Source organism: Melitaea cinxia, chromosome 11 (genome assembly GCF_905220565.1).
Source record: "Melitaea cinxia chromosome 11, ilMelCinx1.1, whole genome shotgun sequence".
In the NCBI taxonomy this organism is placed as follows: Eukaryota; Metazoa; Arthropoda; class Insecta; order Lepidoptera; family Nymphalidae; genus Melitaea; species Melitaea cinxia.
In genome coordinates this window covers 7,180,927-7,199,869 of record NC_059404.1, presented here as the reverse complement: position 1 = coordinate 7,199,869, position 18,943 = coordinate 7,180,927, and the positions used below count along the sequence as shown (strand labels likewise).

At 41.2% G+C, this 18,943-nt stretch overlaps 1 protein-coding gene across 1 annotated transcript in view; it reads right to left on the bottom strand.

Annotated features, from left to right (window-relative positions):
- The window catches only part of LOC123658035, a 37,599-nt gene that overhangs the window by 1,744 nt on the left and 16,912 nt on the right, over positions 1 to 18,943 (bottom strand). The window contains exons 13-22 of the mRNA XM_045593516.1: positions 17,557 to 17,796; positions 17,039 to 17,183; positions 16,346 to 16,480; positions 14,583 to 14,718; positions 11,576 to 11,704; positions 7,013 to 7,109; positions 5,986 to 6,164; positions 1,255 to 1,478; positions 378 to 1,152; positions 37 to 305 (exon numbers count right to left, since the gene is read on the bottom strand). Coding sequence (XP_045449472.1) covers positions 37 to 305; positions 378 to 1,152; positions 1,255 to 1,478; positions 5,986 to 6,164; positions 7,013 to 7,109; positions 11,576 to 11,704; positions 14,583 to 14,718; positions 16,346 to 16,480; positions 17,039 to 17,183; positions 17,557 to 17,796 — 2,329 coding nt within the window. The remainder of the gene's footprint in view (positions 1 to 36; positions 306 to 377; positions 1,153 to 1,254; positions 1,479 to 5,985; positions 6,165 to 7,012; positions 7,110 to 11,575; positions 11,705 to 14,582; positions 14,719 to 16,345; positions 16,481 to 17,038; positions 17,184 to 17,556; positions 17,797 to 18,943) is intronic.

Here is an 18,943-nt window from a genome sequence, read left to right as displayed (position 1 = left end):
ACAAAGAAATGTGGTACTTATGTTAAAATAACTTACGTTGGCATAGCAGTAATTTCTTTACAAGATAATGGTTCAGGAGGAAGCCAATCAGATATAAAAATTGTGTTTGGATTGTGTTTATTAGTTTCAGTGTTTAAGTCCATATCAACAGGAGTCGAAGAGTTGCTCTCTGAATCAGAAATTATTTTAAGAGGCTTCAAAGGGATTGGTTCTATTTGAAGCCAGTCTTGAACGGTCCCTGACATATTTAGGAAAGTAAGCGTGTCTTGTCCAGAATTTTTTGCATCTTGATCGTTGTCACTTGACTATAAAAGAAAGAGATATAATAAATATTGTTATACTAAAAATAGCATTAAAACAAGTATTTGAGGACCTACCTCATGGCTCTTATCGGGCACGCCTAAACCTTGATCGATGATCTTTTTGTTTAAACACCTCCACTCGGAAGTATTAGCTTCGAGTGCACCACCTTGAACGGTATGATAAACCCACAACTCTACTGGCATACTTTTTTCTTTAAAGTTACCAACTTTCGTTAAGAAAATTCTATTGTAAGCATCGAGCAATTCTTTTAAATATTCTTTTGTTAGTGAAGGCCACTCCTCCCCGACGGCCGGAATTACTCCATAGAGATGACACATTACTGCAGCATCTCCTATCGAGACAAATTCTTTAGGCATTTCTCTCAGATTTAAAATTGGTACCGCTTCTACGCAAGCAAAGTCGGAGTAAAACACCTTAGCGTTATTGCCATTAATTTCTAAAATGACCGCTCGACGCCATGTCTGCGACTGGTTACATATTGTGCAACATCGATCCTTAATCTTCCAGTCTGTTTTGCCTTGAGTTTTATTTTTAGTGTAATATTTTTGAATGTCTTCGAAAAGATCCGTAAATATCTTTTGCTGGTGAAGGAACGAAACGTAAATAAGTGACGGTGATTGGTAATTTAGTATTTTTACTTCTAATCTTAATGGCCCTTTATCCTTTGCGTCTAATTCTTCATCGTTTAATTTAGTTTGCTTTTTTATCATTGTTGCTGCTTTTTTTTTGTCATCTGCTATATTCTCTTTAGGTTTCTTGTCGTATAATGGACATTTATTTGTAAAAACTAATTCATCTGTTTCTGTGTTTTTGTTAAACATAAACAATCTGTAAGTATTATAAAATAATAAAACGTACAATTTTTTATATTAACAAAAATATGATAATGAGTAACAAAAATATGATATCTAGATTTAAAAAAAATATTACCCAAATGTGATGGCAAATTTATGTCTTATCATTTCTTTATTGATACAGACTACGTTTTCTTCATCTGATTTGTCATATAGCGTAACTCCAAGCGAGTTTCTGTTTCGACTTTCTTCTACATGTAGTTCTAAAACACGATCTTCGTATTTTTTCAGTAAAGCGACCGAACCCAGACACCATTTTTTATTGAGAGGTGTGACTCCGGCTAAGTGACATTCCGTTGCCTATAATGAAATTACAATAAAATAAAACCTATTTTCGTAGTAAAAACTGACTTACAATACCCGGCAAAAAATAATGCAATTCGACCATTGGAAAGAGACAACTGGCTGATTTAGACTTCATTGCGCTAATATATTTGTAGCGACATCGAGCAGCACACGAACTTAGGGAACTAGAGAAAACTGACGTATTCTACATCGTGCTATCAAAGATATCTAAGTGATTGAGTATATATACAAGAACCCGACAACAACCGTCGGGGCCAGTAGCCCACCAGACACAACGTCCTTCTGATCGGAGGATCATCTCGTTGCGATGGCGGGCGAGGAACTTCACACCCTGTCCACCACGCACCCCCAAACTAATAATTATAGTCAATGCCTCAAGACCCCAGAACTTTCTTATTTTTTGACTGACAAAATATCACACATATAATACAAATGTAACGGGTCGCTGCGTGTACATTTAAGATATATGAGAAAAAATATTATTGCGGACCTTTATCAATGCGAACAGCACCCACAACAATGATTGTCAGAATTTTTGATAAGGTGGCGCGCTACTCGCTCCACGCTGGACAGTCCACGCGCGTGTGCTTCGCCGTATCCTCGGTGCCGACGTCGTAATGATGACATTCCGAAAACGTCGTGGGCCACTTTCCTATATTGCACGACCTCTTGCGGAAGAGGTGGTTACTCTCTCAGGCACGCCTCCGGTGTAGGACACCATGCGGTACGCTCGTGCGGCTCGCAGAGTGATAGCACGCTGCGGACGTCGCGGCAATGGCACATTTCTGGCGCACAGTGGGTCCGCCCAAATCGGTACATCATAGAGCGCCATCGAACGACAATTCCGACGTAAGGGCGACGTAGGGTCTACATTTATCGCCGGGCCCTTCAAGGTTCAGCAGGCGACGTCCGAGTGTCCCAGCAGTGGCCAGAAGCTCCGGGGCTAGCCGCCGGAAGTGCCCGTCAACCATGCATCAACCATCCAGAACGATTCCTAGGTACTTCATCGTCGACCCAACGGTGATAGAAGTACCTCCGATGACTATAGACGTTCCGGATCGTGGGGGCGCTTCTAGGCCTGTGGAAGGCCAGGACCCCCGTTTTCTCCAACGCTACGTCCAAACCGAGCGGCTGAATTCTCGCCACTACTTGGGCCACACCGGCCATGGCAAAGCGGCCCGCTTCGCGGTTGTCGTCAGTAAGAATAGTGACGAAAGTGTCATCTGCGCAGTAAATAACAGACATTTTCGGCAACGTAGCACAGTGAAGCACCCAGTCGTAACCAATGTTCCAGAGGAGCAGCCCGAGAACCGAGACATCGACCGACTCGCTAATCCGCCGCTGGTCAGGAACTCAACGCCCCTTCTCACAAAGTAGTTCGTAACGAGCAATTAAGGTACCGCGGAATGCTGTGGTATCTTAACGCGACGTCGACGAAGTCCCAAGTCAAGCGAGCAGTGGCAGCGATGGTCGACCTCCCTCGACAAAAGGTGTCTGGCAGTATGAATCTCATATTTTTTTACAATATTCTATTAATAATATAAGTAATGTAAAATAGCTAGTTAATAATCTTAATTTTCTGTTTTTTTTTTTCTTTTTGTCTACTAGCACCATTTTTGAAATTTTTTATTTTTATTTTACTTTTACTTTATTTATTTTTATTTTTACTTATTGATTTTTTAAATTAATTTTGTTTTGGTGTACTAACCCAATATGGACTTAAAACTGAGTCTGAAATAAAGTATTATTATTATAATAAATTTTTTACGTTTATTATATACACCAATACTACTTTATTGTACATATTTTGTCCTTCAAAAAATAAGAGAGGTCTTGATTCCCTGGGATCTTATACTATTAGATCTTTTATACGAAATATTGACAGTACGATACTTCACATAGGTAATATGCGTCAGAGACAACGCTCTACGGAGTTCAAATTAGCCGATTGCCTCTTTCCAAAGGTTAATGTGCATTATGACATAATTATGTAATAGTACTCACGAGCGCGCAGGTGGCGCAGCGCGGACCAGTGCAGCGGCACGACGGCGCCCAGGTCGCTGTGAGTGGAGGTGTGTGCGTGTGTGTGGCAGTGATGTGTACTCACGAGCGCGCACAGCTCGGTGAAGCGAGGGCGCAGGTGGCGCAGCGCGGACCAGTGCAGCAGCACGACGGCGCCCAGGTCGCTGTGAGTGGAGGTGTGTGCGTGTGTGTGGCAGTGATGTGTACTCACGAGCGCGCACAGCTCGGTGAAGCGAGGGCGCAGGTGGCGCAGCGCGGACCAGTGCAGCAGCACGACGGCGCCCAGGTCGCTGTGAGTGGAGGTGTGTGCGTGTGTGTGGCAGTGATGTGTACTCACGAGCGCGCACAGCTCGGTGAAGCGAGGGCGCAGGTGGCGCAGCGCGGACCAGTGCAGCAGCACGACGGCGCCCAGGTCGCTGTGAGTGGAGGTGTGTGCGTGTGTGTGGCAGTGATGTGTACTCACGAGCGCGCACAGCTCGGTGAAGCGAGGGCGCAGGTGGCGCAGCGCGGACCAGTGCAGCAGCACGACGGCGCCCAGGTCGCTGTGAGTGGAGGTGTGTGCGTGTGTGTGGCAGTGATGTGTACTCACGAGCGCGCACAGCTCGGTGAAGCGAGGGTGCAGGTGGCGCAGCGCGGACCAGTGCAGCAGCACGACGGCGCCCAGGTCGCTGTGAGTGGAGGTGTGTGCGTGTGTGTAGCAGTGATGTGTACTCACGAGCGCGCACAGCTCGGTGAAGCGAGGGCGCAGGTGGCGCAGCGCGGACCAGTGCAGCAGCACGACGGCGCCCAGGTCGCTGTGAGTGGAGGTGTGTGTGTGTGTGTGGCAGTGATGTGTACTCACGAGCGCGCACAGCTCGGTGAAGCGAGGGCGCAGGTGGCGCAGCGCGGACCAGTGCAGCAGCACGACGGCGCCCAGGTCGCTGTGAGTGGAGGTGTGTGCGTGTGTGTGGCAGTGATGTGTACTCACGAGCGCGCACAGCTCGGTGAAGCGAGGGCGCAGGTGGCGCAGCGCGGACCAGTGCAGCAGCACGACGGCGCCCAGGTCGCTGTGAGTGGAGGTGTGTGCGTGTGTGTGGCAGTGATGTGTACTCACGAGCGCGCACAGCTCGGTGAAGCGAGGGCGCAGGTGGCGCAGCGCGGACCAGTGCAGCAGCACGACGGCGCCCAGGTCGCTGTGAGTGGAGGTGTGTGCGTGTGTGTGGCAGTGATGTGTACTCACGAGCGCGCACAGCTCGGTGAAGCGAGGGCGCAGGTGGCGCAGCGCGGACCAGTGCAGCAGCACGACGGCGCCCAGGTCGCTGTGAGTGGAGGTGTGTGCGTGTGTGTGGCAGTGATGTGTACTCACGAGCGCGCACAGCTCGGTGAAGCGAGGGCGCAGGTGGCGCAGCGCGGACCAGTGCAGCAGCACGACGGCGCCCAGGTCGCTGTGAGTGGAGGTGTGTGCGTGTGTGTGGCAGTGATGTGTACTCACGAGCGCGCACAGCTCGGTGAAGCGAGGGCGCAGGTGGCGCAGCGCGGACCAGTGCAGCAGCACGACGGCGCCCAGGTCGCTGTGAGTGGAGGTGTGTGCGTGTGTGTGGCAGTGATGTGTACTCACGAGCGCGCACAGCTCGGTGAAGCGAGGGCGCAGGTGGCGCAGCGCGGACCAGTGCAGCAGCACGACGGCGCCCAGGTCGCTGTGAGTGGAGGTGTGTGCGTGTGTGTGGCAGTGATGTGTACTCACGAGCGCGCACAGCTCGGTGAAGCGAGGGCGCAGGTGGCGCAGCGCGGACCAGTGCAGCAGCACGACGGCGCCCAGGTCGCTGTGAGTGGAGGTGTGTGCGTGTGTGTGGCAGTGATGTGTACTCACGAGCGCGCACAGCTCGGTGAAGCGAGGGCGCAGGTGGCGCAGCGCGGACCAGTGCAGCAGCACGACGGCGCCCAGGTCGCTGTGAGTGGAGGTGTGTGCGTGTGTGTGGCAGTGATGTGTACTCACGAGCGCGCACAGCTCGGTGAAGCGAGGGCGCAGGTGGCGCAGCGCGGACCAGTGCAGCAGCACGACGGCGCCCAGGTCGCTGTGAGTGGAGGTGTGTGCGTGTGTGTGGCAGTGATGTGTACTCACGAGCGCGCACAGCTCGGTGAAGCGAGGGCGCAGGTGGCGCAGCGCGGACCAGTGCAGCAGCACGACGGCGCCCAGGTCGCTGTGAGTGGAGGTGTGTGCGTGTGTGTGGCAGTGATGTGTACTCACGAGCGCGCACAGCTCGGTGAAGCGAGGGCGCAGGTGGCGCAGCGCGGACCAGTGCAGCAGCACGACGGCGCCCAGGTCGCTGTGAGTGGAGGTGTGTGCGTGTGTGTGGCAGTGATGTGTACTCACGAGCGCGCACAGCTCGGTGAAGCGAGGGCGCAGGTGGCGCAGCGCGGACCAGTGCAGCAGCACGACGGCGCCCAGGTCGCTGTGAGTGGAGGTGTGTGCGTGTGTGTGGCAGTGATGTGTACTCACGAGCGCGCACAGCTCGGTGAAGCGAGGGCGCAGGTGGCGCAGCGCGGACCAGTGCAGCAGCACGACGGCGCCCAGGTCGGGCAGCAGCGCGCGCACGCGGCCGCGCCCCGGCAGCTCCAGCAGCACGGCGCGCGCCCAGCGCACACCCGTCAGCTCCACGTGCGCAGCTACCGCTAGGTCTGTGAGAGCGACACCACTGTTACACTACACGGAGACGTTCGCGTCGCCTTGAGGCGATATAAATTTGTGTTCACTTGACGACCCGATTGCGACAGTGGCGTATTTTAAAATTTGGTACCCCTGGGCTACAAAATTCGTATAAGTCGTTAATTAATCTATAGTCTATAATTTATTCTCAATTTGATTGACGCGCGTGTGTCAAATATATGGTAATGTGTGTAATGTTTTTTTATTGATTTAATGTATTTTTTATGCATAATTAAAAAAATATTAGTATTCTGCACTCCTCCTTTATATAAACTATAACTGGGCGAAATTTCGTACTCCTCGGTCCGCATAATTTTCGTAAAAATGGGTACAAAGTTTTTGCTTCATGTATTAATTATATGGATTGAAATTTTCTGGTTGAATTTTTTATTCCACAAAATAATCGAGTAAAGGATATCCGAAATACGTAAGTTTATTATTAAAAAGGGATAATAACAAAAAAAAAAATTGATTCTGTAAAAATAGATTATTTTTCACATCACTAATACGAATGCTCGGGTTGCGCCGCCAGAACATACAGATGTTTGCCGTAGTCTGGGTGTTGGTGCAATCCTTGTGGGTCTCCTCACCATGCCTCAGAGCACGTTAAGCCGTCGGTACCGGTTGTTATCATGTACACCTGATAGCGATCGTTACTCATAGTAAAGAAGATATCCGCCAACCCGCTTTGGAGCAGCGTTGTGGATTAAGCTCTGATCCTTCTACATTGAGAAAGATTTTATTCTTAACTTAAATATATATACTTAAATTTAATGTTTAATTTATTTATTGTAGTATGTCCTAAATATAATGTACTGACCTTTTTCAGGTAAGTAAACACTTCCTTCTTTCACACTCATACTGTATTCTTGATCCAATTCTTCACATAGTCTTTCAAAATCGGCTTGTAGATGACGCTGATATATATTAAAAAAAAAGTTATAGAACTATAGCCTTATCTACAACTTCACCATAAGACGTAAAAAAAAACATTGTTAAAGTATTGTTATTTTTTATAAATATTTTATGTTTATACAGGTGACTGGTGAATTACTATCAATAATTTAAGGACGTGATATTTGACGTTTATATTTGTATGACAAATTAATAATACAGAAAACATAAATATTAAAACACTTTTAAGTAAAGTTAACCTACAGTTATCTCCTTAATTGTGCATCGTCTGGACGCCCTAGCTGCGCTGACGACACAAAACAGGTGTATAGGAAGGTTATCGCGCGGTCGTTTACCTACGTCCAAACGCCGCCACGTGTTAACAGGGTAGCAGGCTATTTCTGATAAACGAACATGATCCAATCGCCCTTCATACTTTAATCTTGGCTTAGGACAGGCAAAAATACCAAGATAAGAATAGACCGACCCCCTCCCCCTTGAATAATATTTATTACGCAAGAATCTAAAGGAAAAAATGAATACCCGTTTGGTTTGTTTTAATATTTATTTTTATTTGTAGTTACAAAGGTAACAAAACTAATTTTTTTTTTGGTAGTAATAAACTTTGGTTTTAATTATTGATCTTTACCGACATAAGATTTTCAGTCCAGAGGCTTAACAAAAATAAAATAAAATAAATAAATAAATAAATAAATAAATAAATAAATAAATAAAAAAGACGATTCACACACTTCAATAATCCAATTATTAATAATTATTAATAAATTATCAACGTACTAACGAGTGTTGTTTACGCAAACAAGTGACAACTACACAAGCGGGAGTTCTCGGGGGCCGCAGTGCGGGTGGCGCGGGTTCGTTGCCATGGAAATGGAAATACTTTGCGCATTTTTGTGATTTTACGTAAGAACTATCGAGACTCCCTCCCACTCCCTTGTAAGAAAAAAGACATGGTCGACCCCCTCTCCCGCTAAATTGTCTTACGTAATAAATTAACCATACTTATTGTCTTTCACACGATATAACACGAATGGATCACTTTTAAGTACTCTGCATTTGTGTATTGATAAGCCATACTTAAGTACTATTAGCAGGCCACATTTACATAAGACATATTAGGTATACGAATTAGAATTGGCGCGGGTTGCGGCGGGCGGTGACAAGCGGCACATTATAAGGCCAAGGCCGCACGCGCCGCCGTCGCGCTTAATGTGTCTAAATTTCATTTATTTAATTTGAAATGTATGGGAAAGGTAAAAAATTAAGTACCTATTTTTTTTACATAATTCGAATGAAAATCATGTATCGAGTATCCTCCTTAAATATTGAAAGTAATTCACCAGTCATACTGTATATATAATATAAAAATATAACAATTATATAAAATAAAAAATCAATACAAAAATTATATTGTACGCCTTTATATTTAAGGGGGTATATTCTGGTCTAGAAATTAAAAAAAAATCGATATTTTTTTGCATATTTTCAAAGTTTCGACCTTCAAAAATATAAGCAGATTAAGCGGATTTTTCAAAATTCGAATTATTTTCGGAGATACAGCAGATTTTATGACGAGGCGTCTAAGCCGGCCGAGTGGAGCGAATCACACAATGAACGGCAGATGTTGCCGGACGACTTGAGGACTCGTTCTTTCCAGAAATTCTTTTGTATTCCACACAAACTTTAAGTATAGGTACATATTAACTTTATACTTCTATATATATACCTGGAAGTGTATATTTCGATGGTCATAGTGTAGAAATTGTTTGTCATATATTATTCTCTTCAGTTCAGTTTTAATCTTAAAGCGAAGTAGAAACGTGTTCTGTGGATAGTTGTGTAATAAATTTTTGAGTGTTTTTGTACGTATTTGCCTAAAACTGGATAGAAAAAGTTCGCAGATAAGCTCGTCTAGATAGGAAAAAGAATGCGGCGGTGGACGGAGGACCTAGCCCCGCCGGTCCCAAGGCAGTGGACGGTGGACGCGGACAGGCCGGTCCTTCGGAAGTGGGTGAGGCGGCGGTTCGGGCCTCTGACCTTTCGTTTGGTGCAGGTATTTTCCGGACACGGGTGCTTCGATAAGTACCTGCACCGAATCGCGAGACGGGAGGCGACTCCAGCCTTCCACGAGTGTGGAGCGCCAGAGGATACGGCGCTCCACAACGCTGGAGGTGTGCGCCGAGTGGGATTCGCAGCGGCGCGCGCTTTCGGCGGTCCTTGGATGGGATCTCTCACTGCCGAGCGTCGTAAACGTCATGCTCGACAGTGAGAGATCGTGGCAGGCGGCGGTCTCCTTCTGCGAAGAGATTATGACGCAGAAAGAGGCCGCAGAGCGAGCCATGGAGAATGACGTTTTCGCTGACCCACTCCGGCGCAGACGTACGAAGGCAAGGAGGAGACGGTTTGCCCCCCCCTCCCCCTCGTAATTCTTTCTCCTCCTTCCTCGTAAGTCCTTGTTTTGAGCAAGGCCACCCCCACCATTTTGCCGGGGGGAGGTGGCGAATGCTAGCGCGACCCCATCTCGCCCCATGAATAGGCGGACGACTGCTCACACGTGGTGGTTTTTTTAGTCAGTTAGAGTCTGACATAACCCTCTAGGCGCCGGATGGTATCCATGATGAATTTTCCACACGTAAAAAAAAAAGATAGGAAAAAGAAGAAACGACTTTCGTTAAAATAATCCTTCCTTTTCAATGGTATACCGTCGAAGAGGACACTAGCTTGCTCTGCTTTTACTTCAAAAGAAGGCAGAACAGCTCGGTTAGTAGAAAGAACTTCGCAAGACATTAATTATGAAAAAGAAGAAGGCCCAATGTATAGATGTGGGATCAAAGATTAATCCAGTGTTATTTTCTTTTTTAATTTATAGACTAGCGCTTGACTGCGATGATGAGTGAAAATGCAGTCTAAGATGGTGCGCGCTTGCCTAGAAGATGCCTATTCACTCTTGATTTAAAGATACATAAGTTATAGTTAGTTGGAAAAACGGAAGCCGGAAGGACATTCTTCAAATTTTGGCGGTGCGTATTACGAACGAGGAAGCAAAGCGCTTAGTGCGAGATCGTGGGATGTCAACCACGTAGCGGTGCAGATTTATGCGGTGCCTTGCGGTTCGGTGGTAGAGAGGTGATAGTGGAACCAAATTGTATAGTTCTTGATCATACTCTTCAAAATATATCCAGTAAAATACCGACAGACAGGCAACCTTGCGCCGATGTTCCTTAGACTTTAAAGTCTAGAGTTATCCAGCGATTCGTAACCGATAAGTCTTCTGGCGCGTCGATCCACAGAATCCAATGCAGCAAGCTAGTACTTGGCAGAGCCATCCCATAAGTAGCTACAGTACTCCATGCATGATCGAACTTGTGCTTGGTACAGAGTAAGAAGCTGTTCCGGTGTGAATTACTGCCTGACATTATTGAGTATACCAAGTTTCTTACCCGCAGTTTTTGCCTTCGATTCTATGCATTGTCCGAAGTTCAGATATCGGTGATCTGTACAGATACACCTCGGAAAGTCGAAGTTAATGAGAATAAACTCCGTTTAGTGGTAAAAAGACACGCTTGCGTTTTGGAAATGATCTCCCAATCATGAAATCTGATATCCAGTTTCAGAGGCCAGGGGGTATTCCATTCCACTGAAAGCTTGCTCAATAGGCTCTCATGCCAGACCCGGTCAAATGCCTTCGATACATTAAGTAAGTAGGCTAGCGCCTCTCCGTGCTTATCTAAGGTTTCACCCCAGATGTGCGAGGCATACACTAAAAGATCCCCCGTGGAACTGTTACGGCGGAAACCGTATTGCTGTTCCGACAGGAGGTCATATTATATTATTAATATGACCTAATTTGTTCGATTGGAATTGTTTCTCAAACTTTAAGCGTGTTTTCCTCAAAACTACTTTTTTGAGCTGGTTGTCATGATATCTGAAGTTCTACTTTACCGATTTCTTTGAAATTTTATAAAAAATCTTTTTTATACATCTCTCTATCGCTTCTGCCTCTGATTTTGGAAAATTTTAAGTACATATTTTTAAAAAATTCGAAAATTTCAAAAAGGGGGTACGTATAAACGTTTTTCTTTTTTTAAATTAATGCCATTTTGTGAATTTGTTATTTTTTCTTTGGCAAAGGTCAATACGATAGCGACATCTTTACTAATGAAGATTTTTTTAATTTGTTTGTTTTAGATCACTACAAGGGTTGCAATTATGTCAATCAGGGAGCACCGTTTTTTTTGTAGGCCCGTAAATCGGCGATTATTTAATTATTTTTTATTTTTGTTTTTATTTTTTATTTTTTATATTCTTCAAATATCAATAAAAACCATAAAAAATGGATGTTAAAAATATTTTTAATTTTTTATCTTATTTTGAAAATTGCCTAAAATTTAGGCGTCTAGACGAGAATACCCCCTTAAAGACACATAATGTTTGCTAATAAAATAATCTTGATACATTTGAAACATACCTTTCTAATGTAGAAGTTATCAGGACTCACAATATGCGTAATGTAAACTTCTTCCACGGAGTCCTTTTGAAAATCATTGCTATTTAAAAATAATTTTGGCTTTTCGATAAGTCCGGTTATTTTTGGGTACTGTAATAAAACAAAATAATATCGATCTAAATAGTGGTTAAATAAAAACATTTATATTTAATACTTTTAACAGTAACCGCTTCCTGATCAAAATTGTTGCTGATCAATTTCAAATCATTACTGGAAATGTTCTATACATTTTTCGTTCAGTAGGTAGATATAAAATTTAACTTGAGCCTTTTTTTTTAATTCTTAATTACAGCCATACAGCCTTAATGACAAAGTCGGTTAGAGCATTCTTAAAGTATTTAAAAAAATACATTATTATCGGTTCTTATAACTAATACATAAATAATAAATATAATACTATAGGTTTATATACTAGTAATAGTAAGTAATAGGAGGTGTCTTTTATCTAAGCACGGCAGATTAGAGGTTGTCCTAGATCATGTGGATAGTTTTAAGCAACATTTTAACACTATACCTCTGGGTGATATTTGGTGAGATTTTAGACTATCCTACATAATCCAATACCAACTCATTAGAATTGGTATTGGATTATAAAATATTTATTATTTATCGTTGTGTCCATTTGTTATAAGTATTCTTTGACGATCAAACCACAAATTGCAAATTCATGCGTGAATGAAACGCATGAATTTGCAATTTGTGTTTTGTTTGGCACCTTATGTCCACTTTCCTGCGAACCGTCAAAAAATAAAATATTTATTATTACTAATTACTGATAACCAAAAATCGTGCGTATTTTTTGCAACGTAAATTGAAATTTTCAGAATATATCTATCTATATCTGAAATATAGTAATAGACCAGTGCTTTTTTTAGACTTTGAAAATGGGAAAAAGTGAAAAAAATTATAGTAGGATGAAACGCATTGGAAAAGGAAGAGAATACAACGAAAGTGAAAGGAAAAATAAATAACGGACGATCTGAGGTCGGGAAGCGGTAGGGAGGGGTCCTGGGCCTTATTTCTTTGCATTTTCTGAAAACATTTACCATAGTAATGTGTATTTTTTTACACCATTAGAAAGGAGAGATTTTAACAAACAAAAAACCCACCAACTTTATCAAAAAAGCTGATATTTTGACGTGAGAATTTTTGATTGAAAATGAGGGTGCTTTTTGGAAATTAAGGTCAAAATAAGGTGAAAAAATAACTATTATCAAACAAAAAAAAAAAAAAAAATAGTGTATTTGGAACATAAAATGTGTTTTCAACAAATTTAGTTAAAAAAAAAACCAAAAACTTCGTTTTTTAAAATTTTCACATGAGTTTTAAGGTTATGTGAAAAAAGTGTAAACACAAAAGTTGTAGACTTTTTTACTACCCACAACTTTGCCATTGAACTTTTTTCCATAGGAAATGTAGTTTTGCCGGAAATCGAGATAAACCGTATTTTACCCTTAACCCCCCTCCCCTACCACTTCCCGACCTCAGATCGCCCGCTATTTATTTTTCCTTTTATTTTCGTTGTGTTCTCTTTCCTTACAATGGATTTCATCCTACTATCATTTTTTTGGTTTCAAAAACTAAAAGCAGTGGTCTATTATACAAACAACTAAACTGGTATAAAGGTAACCATGGGTCGACTGGAAGAAATCTGTTTCAGAGATAAGTCCACCTTTAACGTAAACCTTGTTATTATGTTATGTTTCTACATGTATTTAGATAGATAGATAGATAGATAGATACTCTTTATTGTACACAACAAAGATCAGCACAATAACATATTACAAATAAATAAATAAAAAAACAGTGTACAAAGGCGGTCTTATCGCTAGAGTAGCGATCAGATGTATTTTTTGAGTGCAAGAAAGTACATCTATATAAATAAATAAAATTGAAGTGTCTGATTTTTGTGTGTCTGTCTGTTTATTCCGGCTAATCTCTGAAACGGCTGGGCCGATTTTGACGAGATTTTCATTGGCAGACAATGTAATTAGGAGTAACTTAGGCTATTTTTATTTTAGAAGTTTAGTTATTTTATGACTATGCGAACTGATTTACTAAATGTGGATGTATACACGGTACATCAAAATTTTTTTTTTTTTTTTTTTTTTTTTTTTTTTTTTTATATATTTACACAATACACACACGGTCGTCTGTTCCTAAAGTAAGCAACTTAATGCTTGTGTTATAGGTAACAGCCGACTGGTATATAGCTACATATTTTTTTTTTTTTTTTTCGATAAACATACTTATAAATAATACATATATAAATATATAAATAAATATTAATATTACACCCAGACTCGGGGTGGGAATCGAACCCACAACCCTCGGAGCAGAAAGCAGGGTCACTACAAACTGCGCCAACGGGCTAGTCAAAATAACAATTTTTACAATTTTTGTGTCTGTCTGTTTGTTCCGGCTAATCTCTGAAACGGCTGGGCTGATTTTGACGAGATTTTCACTGGCAGATAGCTAGTGTAATTAGGAGTAACTTAGACTATTTTTATTTTAGAAGTTTATTTATTTTATAACTCTGCGAACTGAACAATCTTTTTTGTTAAATTCCACGCGGATGAAGTCGCGGGCATAGCTAGTATATAATAATAAGGTTGCAAGGTTTTTGTAGGTTGTATTTTTGGTTTAGAAATCTCGCGTTTAAGCCGTTCTTGTTATACTTTGTGGTGTTTTTCCGATTTTGAGCCCCTTTTGAGCCTCACGTGATTAATGGAGATTAAGTGGAAGATCGAACAGAACAGGAAAACACTTGAAAAATTCTCTGCAAAGATTAGAGCTAAAAAATACTACTTAGGGGCAGTTAATAGTATAGGGGGAGGGTCAGCAAAACGCTTGCGATACTTCTTGTCTTAGAGGCGTCTATAAGCAACGGTAATCGCTTAACATCAGTGAGCCGTACATTTGTTTGCCGACTTAGTTGTATAAAAAAAAAACAACTGTAATTACTCACGGGTAGTTTGAGCGGCAGACGCGCGCGGCCATGGAAGGCTAGTGCGTGTGCCAGACTCACGCCGTGCTCCACGGTGCAAATGTCTGCCTCCAGCACGTCCCCGCACACGCGCCGCACCTGCAGCGCCGCCTGCTTGCTGCAATCAGCCCACATCGCTCCCATTAGGGCCAGCCACACGTCACACGTTAATAAATAAACTAGTGGTCGCCCAGTGGTTGAAATTCGACTATAATTAATTTGAATTATAGTTAGAATTTTATCAAGGTTCTGTTGTCAAAGACAATACTTCTATACAAATAAACAAAAAAGGATACGTGTGTGTGCGTGTGTGTGTGCGTGGGTGCGTGTGCGCGTGGGTGCGTGTGCGCGTGGGTGCGTGTGCGCGTGGGTGCGTGTGCGCGTGCGCGTGTATTTATTTATTTATTTGTACAAAAATCCACAGCTACATTTTATGTTTTTTAAACCAATACAGAGTATCCAAACAAAAGTCAATTTCGGAATTTACATTATTTAAATTACACAGTTGAGGAATACAAAGGTGAGTTGAGGTAGTAAAACACAATTACAATAAAAATGAGAAATATATAAAATGTAAAATATCCATGGTCAATAATGTGTAGATGTATGTGTAATTTTGTGAGTGTGTATATCTGTGTATTTGTATGTAAGTGGATGTGGGGACAGATAAGTGACTGTGTAGATTATTCATACGTGCTAGCAAGTTTCTCTATTACAGCCCTTTTAAAAGAAATTCTAGATGTGGAAAAAAGGTCAATCTCAGATATTAATATATAGATAAATACTAAATACTTTATTTGGACCAAATACTTCACAATTTCTTAACCCGCCAAACTGCGTGGCAGTTTATCGACGAAATCGATGCTTGTCAACACATATTAATACAAAAAATTTATTCTATTTTCTTTACTATACATATATTGTAAAATTTTGTCTAACATAACTATCATTTATTTAAAATAATTAAACAATTTTTAAAGGAATTTAATGAGGTAGGGCTCGACGAGGTGTCTGACAAGGAGTATGGAGGTCCAATAAATGGTGATAGTACTGTTAAATAAATAAATGCAAATAAAAAAATATCGAAACCGATGTTTTTAGTTTAATAAATAACAATCAATGCAAAAATAACACTGCTATCCAAAAGTATCGCCGATCTATTAGAATACTAAATAGTTTTAATAAGTGTAGTATACTTATATGTCTCTCTTATATAGTATACTTAATTACCCATCTCATACAGTATTTGAGGATAAAAGTGGTAATGGAATAATGACCAGTCAATTACAGTCAAAAGGTAGTAAATTTTTGAGTGAATCTTATTAACAATTAGCACTGTAATTGTAGTTTTCTAATTCATGTCTCGTTTTCGAGTTTGTTTTTTATACCCGATGTATGACATTGTATTATATTTATACAAACGTATGCTCTATTCTTCGCTTTAGAATTCAGTTCTCAACTTCTGAGGTGGAATATTGTTTTGAGTATCGCTTCTATATACTCCAGGAGCCAGGTTACCTTATTTACAAGTAAATAAAATCAATGAAAACAGTGTAAATTTTTTGTGATCTTCTATAAGGTTGAGGTACCTCCAGTTCAGGTCCAGTCAATCTGCTCCAATTTTGAGCAATAGAACTTAATCTATATATTAAATAACTTTTAGGAAGATATCTTAAGAAATGTTTTTAATACATATAAAAAATTAAGAACGTTTCTTGCACATTAGTCTCAAAAATAAAACATACTTGTCAACAACTTTCTGTATGAAAAATGCATCGTCACTTGTCCAAGACCCATTTATCGGCTCGCAGTTGGCGAGTGAGCATTTGAAGGCAAAGGGCGGCGGGAAATGTATTCGAGCGGGTGGTATTAGACGCAGCCTGCGAAAGACATTATACATTTATATAGGTAATCATAAAACATATATATTCTATTCACCATGGCGAATATTCCCCATATATTCTAAAGCACAACTGTACAATTAAAGTAATCTTTAACTTATTTGGGCTATTCATGTCCCTATATTTTATTGCCTTTATATTTGCCCACTGTTTGGAAGTTTTTATTTTTATTTTTAAGATAAAGGCACAGAAGTATAATCAGTGTGGTTAACGTTGCTAACTCAATTGAATTCAATTACATCGACCAGTTGATAAAACGAAGGTAGATGAAAAAATAGTCAAATAATATGCATTATATAGATAGCTCAAAAAGTATTCATTAGATTTCAGTAAAATTTAAATGGGACCACATGACTAGCACCACCTTTTAACTAAACAAGAATAATCAAAATCGTTCCACCCAGTAAAGTCACGAGGTAACACAAAAAAAAAAAAAAATACAGTCGAGTTAAGAACCTCCTCATTTTTTTTTTGTAGTCAGTTATAAACCTTAGTTTATACTTTCGCAATCACAAAAATACAAGACTTACTACTCACTTGTCAATACTGACTATTTCAGTGCTACCAAAATCGAAGCAGAACACACGGAACAAGGGCCTCTCTTCGTCTTGTTTATCAATGCTTTGGACCCGACATCTCTGCCAAAGGTTGTCTGCTTTGTTAAAAACTAGGTAAACCTTGCCTGTAAAAAGCAATAACAACATATAATATATATGAATACGTGTATTAATTTTTGTTATATAATGAAACATAAAATAACTCCTTAACAATGACACTTCCAGTTGCGCATATTTCTGTTAACTTGTGTACCTATATATATTTTAATACTACCCTACATATTGCTAATTTCTTGTCTCAACTATAAATTGTTTATATATTGTATTGTGATGTACCCAAAATATAAATTTTTGTTTCATTTTATTGTTTGTAATTTCTCATATAAGTGAATTGTATTTTTTTGAGAAATAAATGATCTTTAACCTTAATAACATAATACGAGGCATGCCTTTTAAGTTTGCCGTTTGAAGAAAAAAACACAACAAGAACCTTAGTACTTTTTATTGTTTGACGAGTGCTGTGTGCGCTTGCGTTGTCGTGGTGCAAGATGATGCGACGCTTTAAGTTAGATTTGCGAAGTTCGGCGATGACTTGTGGTAAACAAACTGTGGTATACCATTCTGCGTTAACCTTTCTACGATCAATAGTCGCAACATGGCCGGTTTTTCCAACGAACGTGGCCACCATCTTCTTTGAAGTGCTTCGAGAATGAACAACTTTAGTCGGCTTTGGCTCGTCTTGAAAGACACAGATTGTAGATTGTTGTTTGGAATCAGGATCGTAGGCATAGATCCAAGATTCGTCACCACTTTTGATGTCGTAGACGTGATTTGACTCTCCTCGGTTGAACCTTTGCAGTTTTCTTACACCATCTGACGCGGGCCGCCTTGTGATCGTCGGAAAGCAGATGCGGTATCCAACGGCAAACTAGCTTTCTCACACCAAGCGCTTCATGCAAGATCTTCTGAATGGTTGTCCCTGAGATGCTTAATAGAGCCTCTATCTCTCGATACGTCACATGACGATCTTCGAGAATTAGTTGTCTCACAGCAATGATGTTATCCTCAGTGAAGACGGATTTTGGGCGTCCTTCGCGAGATTTGTCACTAACACTAGTATGTCCACGCTGGAATTCTAAATACCAGTGTTCGACAGTCCGCAGACGTGGGGCTTCATCAATGAACATAGATGTTAGCTCTTTAAAGCACTGAAGCCGTGTCAGTCCTCTTCTAAAGTTGTAGAAAATTATTGCACGAACATTTTCCTTAGAAAAATTCATTTTCGTACGTAACCTGACAGATTCCAATCGACGCTGTGACTAAACAATAGCATTAATCCTAATACTTTCAACTGTTTTGAGATTCAAAATTTAAACACATTCGAATATAAACTCTGTTCAACGAGAAGAGATACCAAACGTAAACAAAGCCCATTATTTTTTTCGTAGCGACGACGACAGAACAAACAAAATATAGTCTATCTCTTTCTATCTTGGTTGTTTGCTATCTGCTGTACGTCTGTCTCTCTGCAAGGTCGAACAATATTTTAACTGGCTTTGAAAACATTCGGATCGCGGACGGCCCTTTGATTTTAACCGACTTCCAAAAAAGGAGGAGGTTCTCAATTCGACTGTATTTTTTTATGTATGTTACTTCAGAACTTTTGACTGGGTAGACCGATCTCGACAAAAAAAATTTAATCGAAAGGTGGTGTGTGTCATTTGGCCCCATTTAAATTTATTTGAGATCTAACTTTTCGAGTTATATCTAATAATGCGTTTTTACTAGACGCTTTTTTCGTCGACCTACGTTGTATTATACCACATAACTTTCTAACTGGATGTACCGATTTTTATAATTCGTTTTTTGTTGGAAAGGGGATATC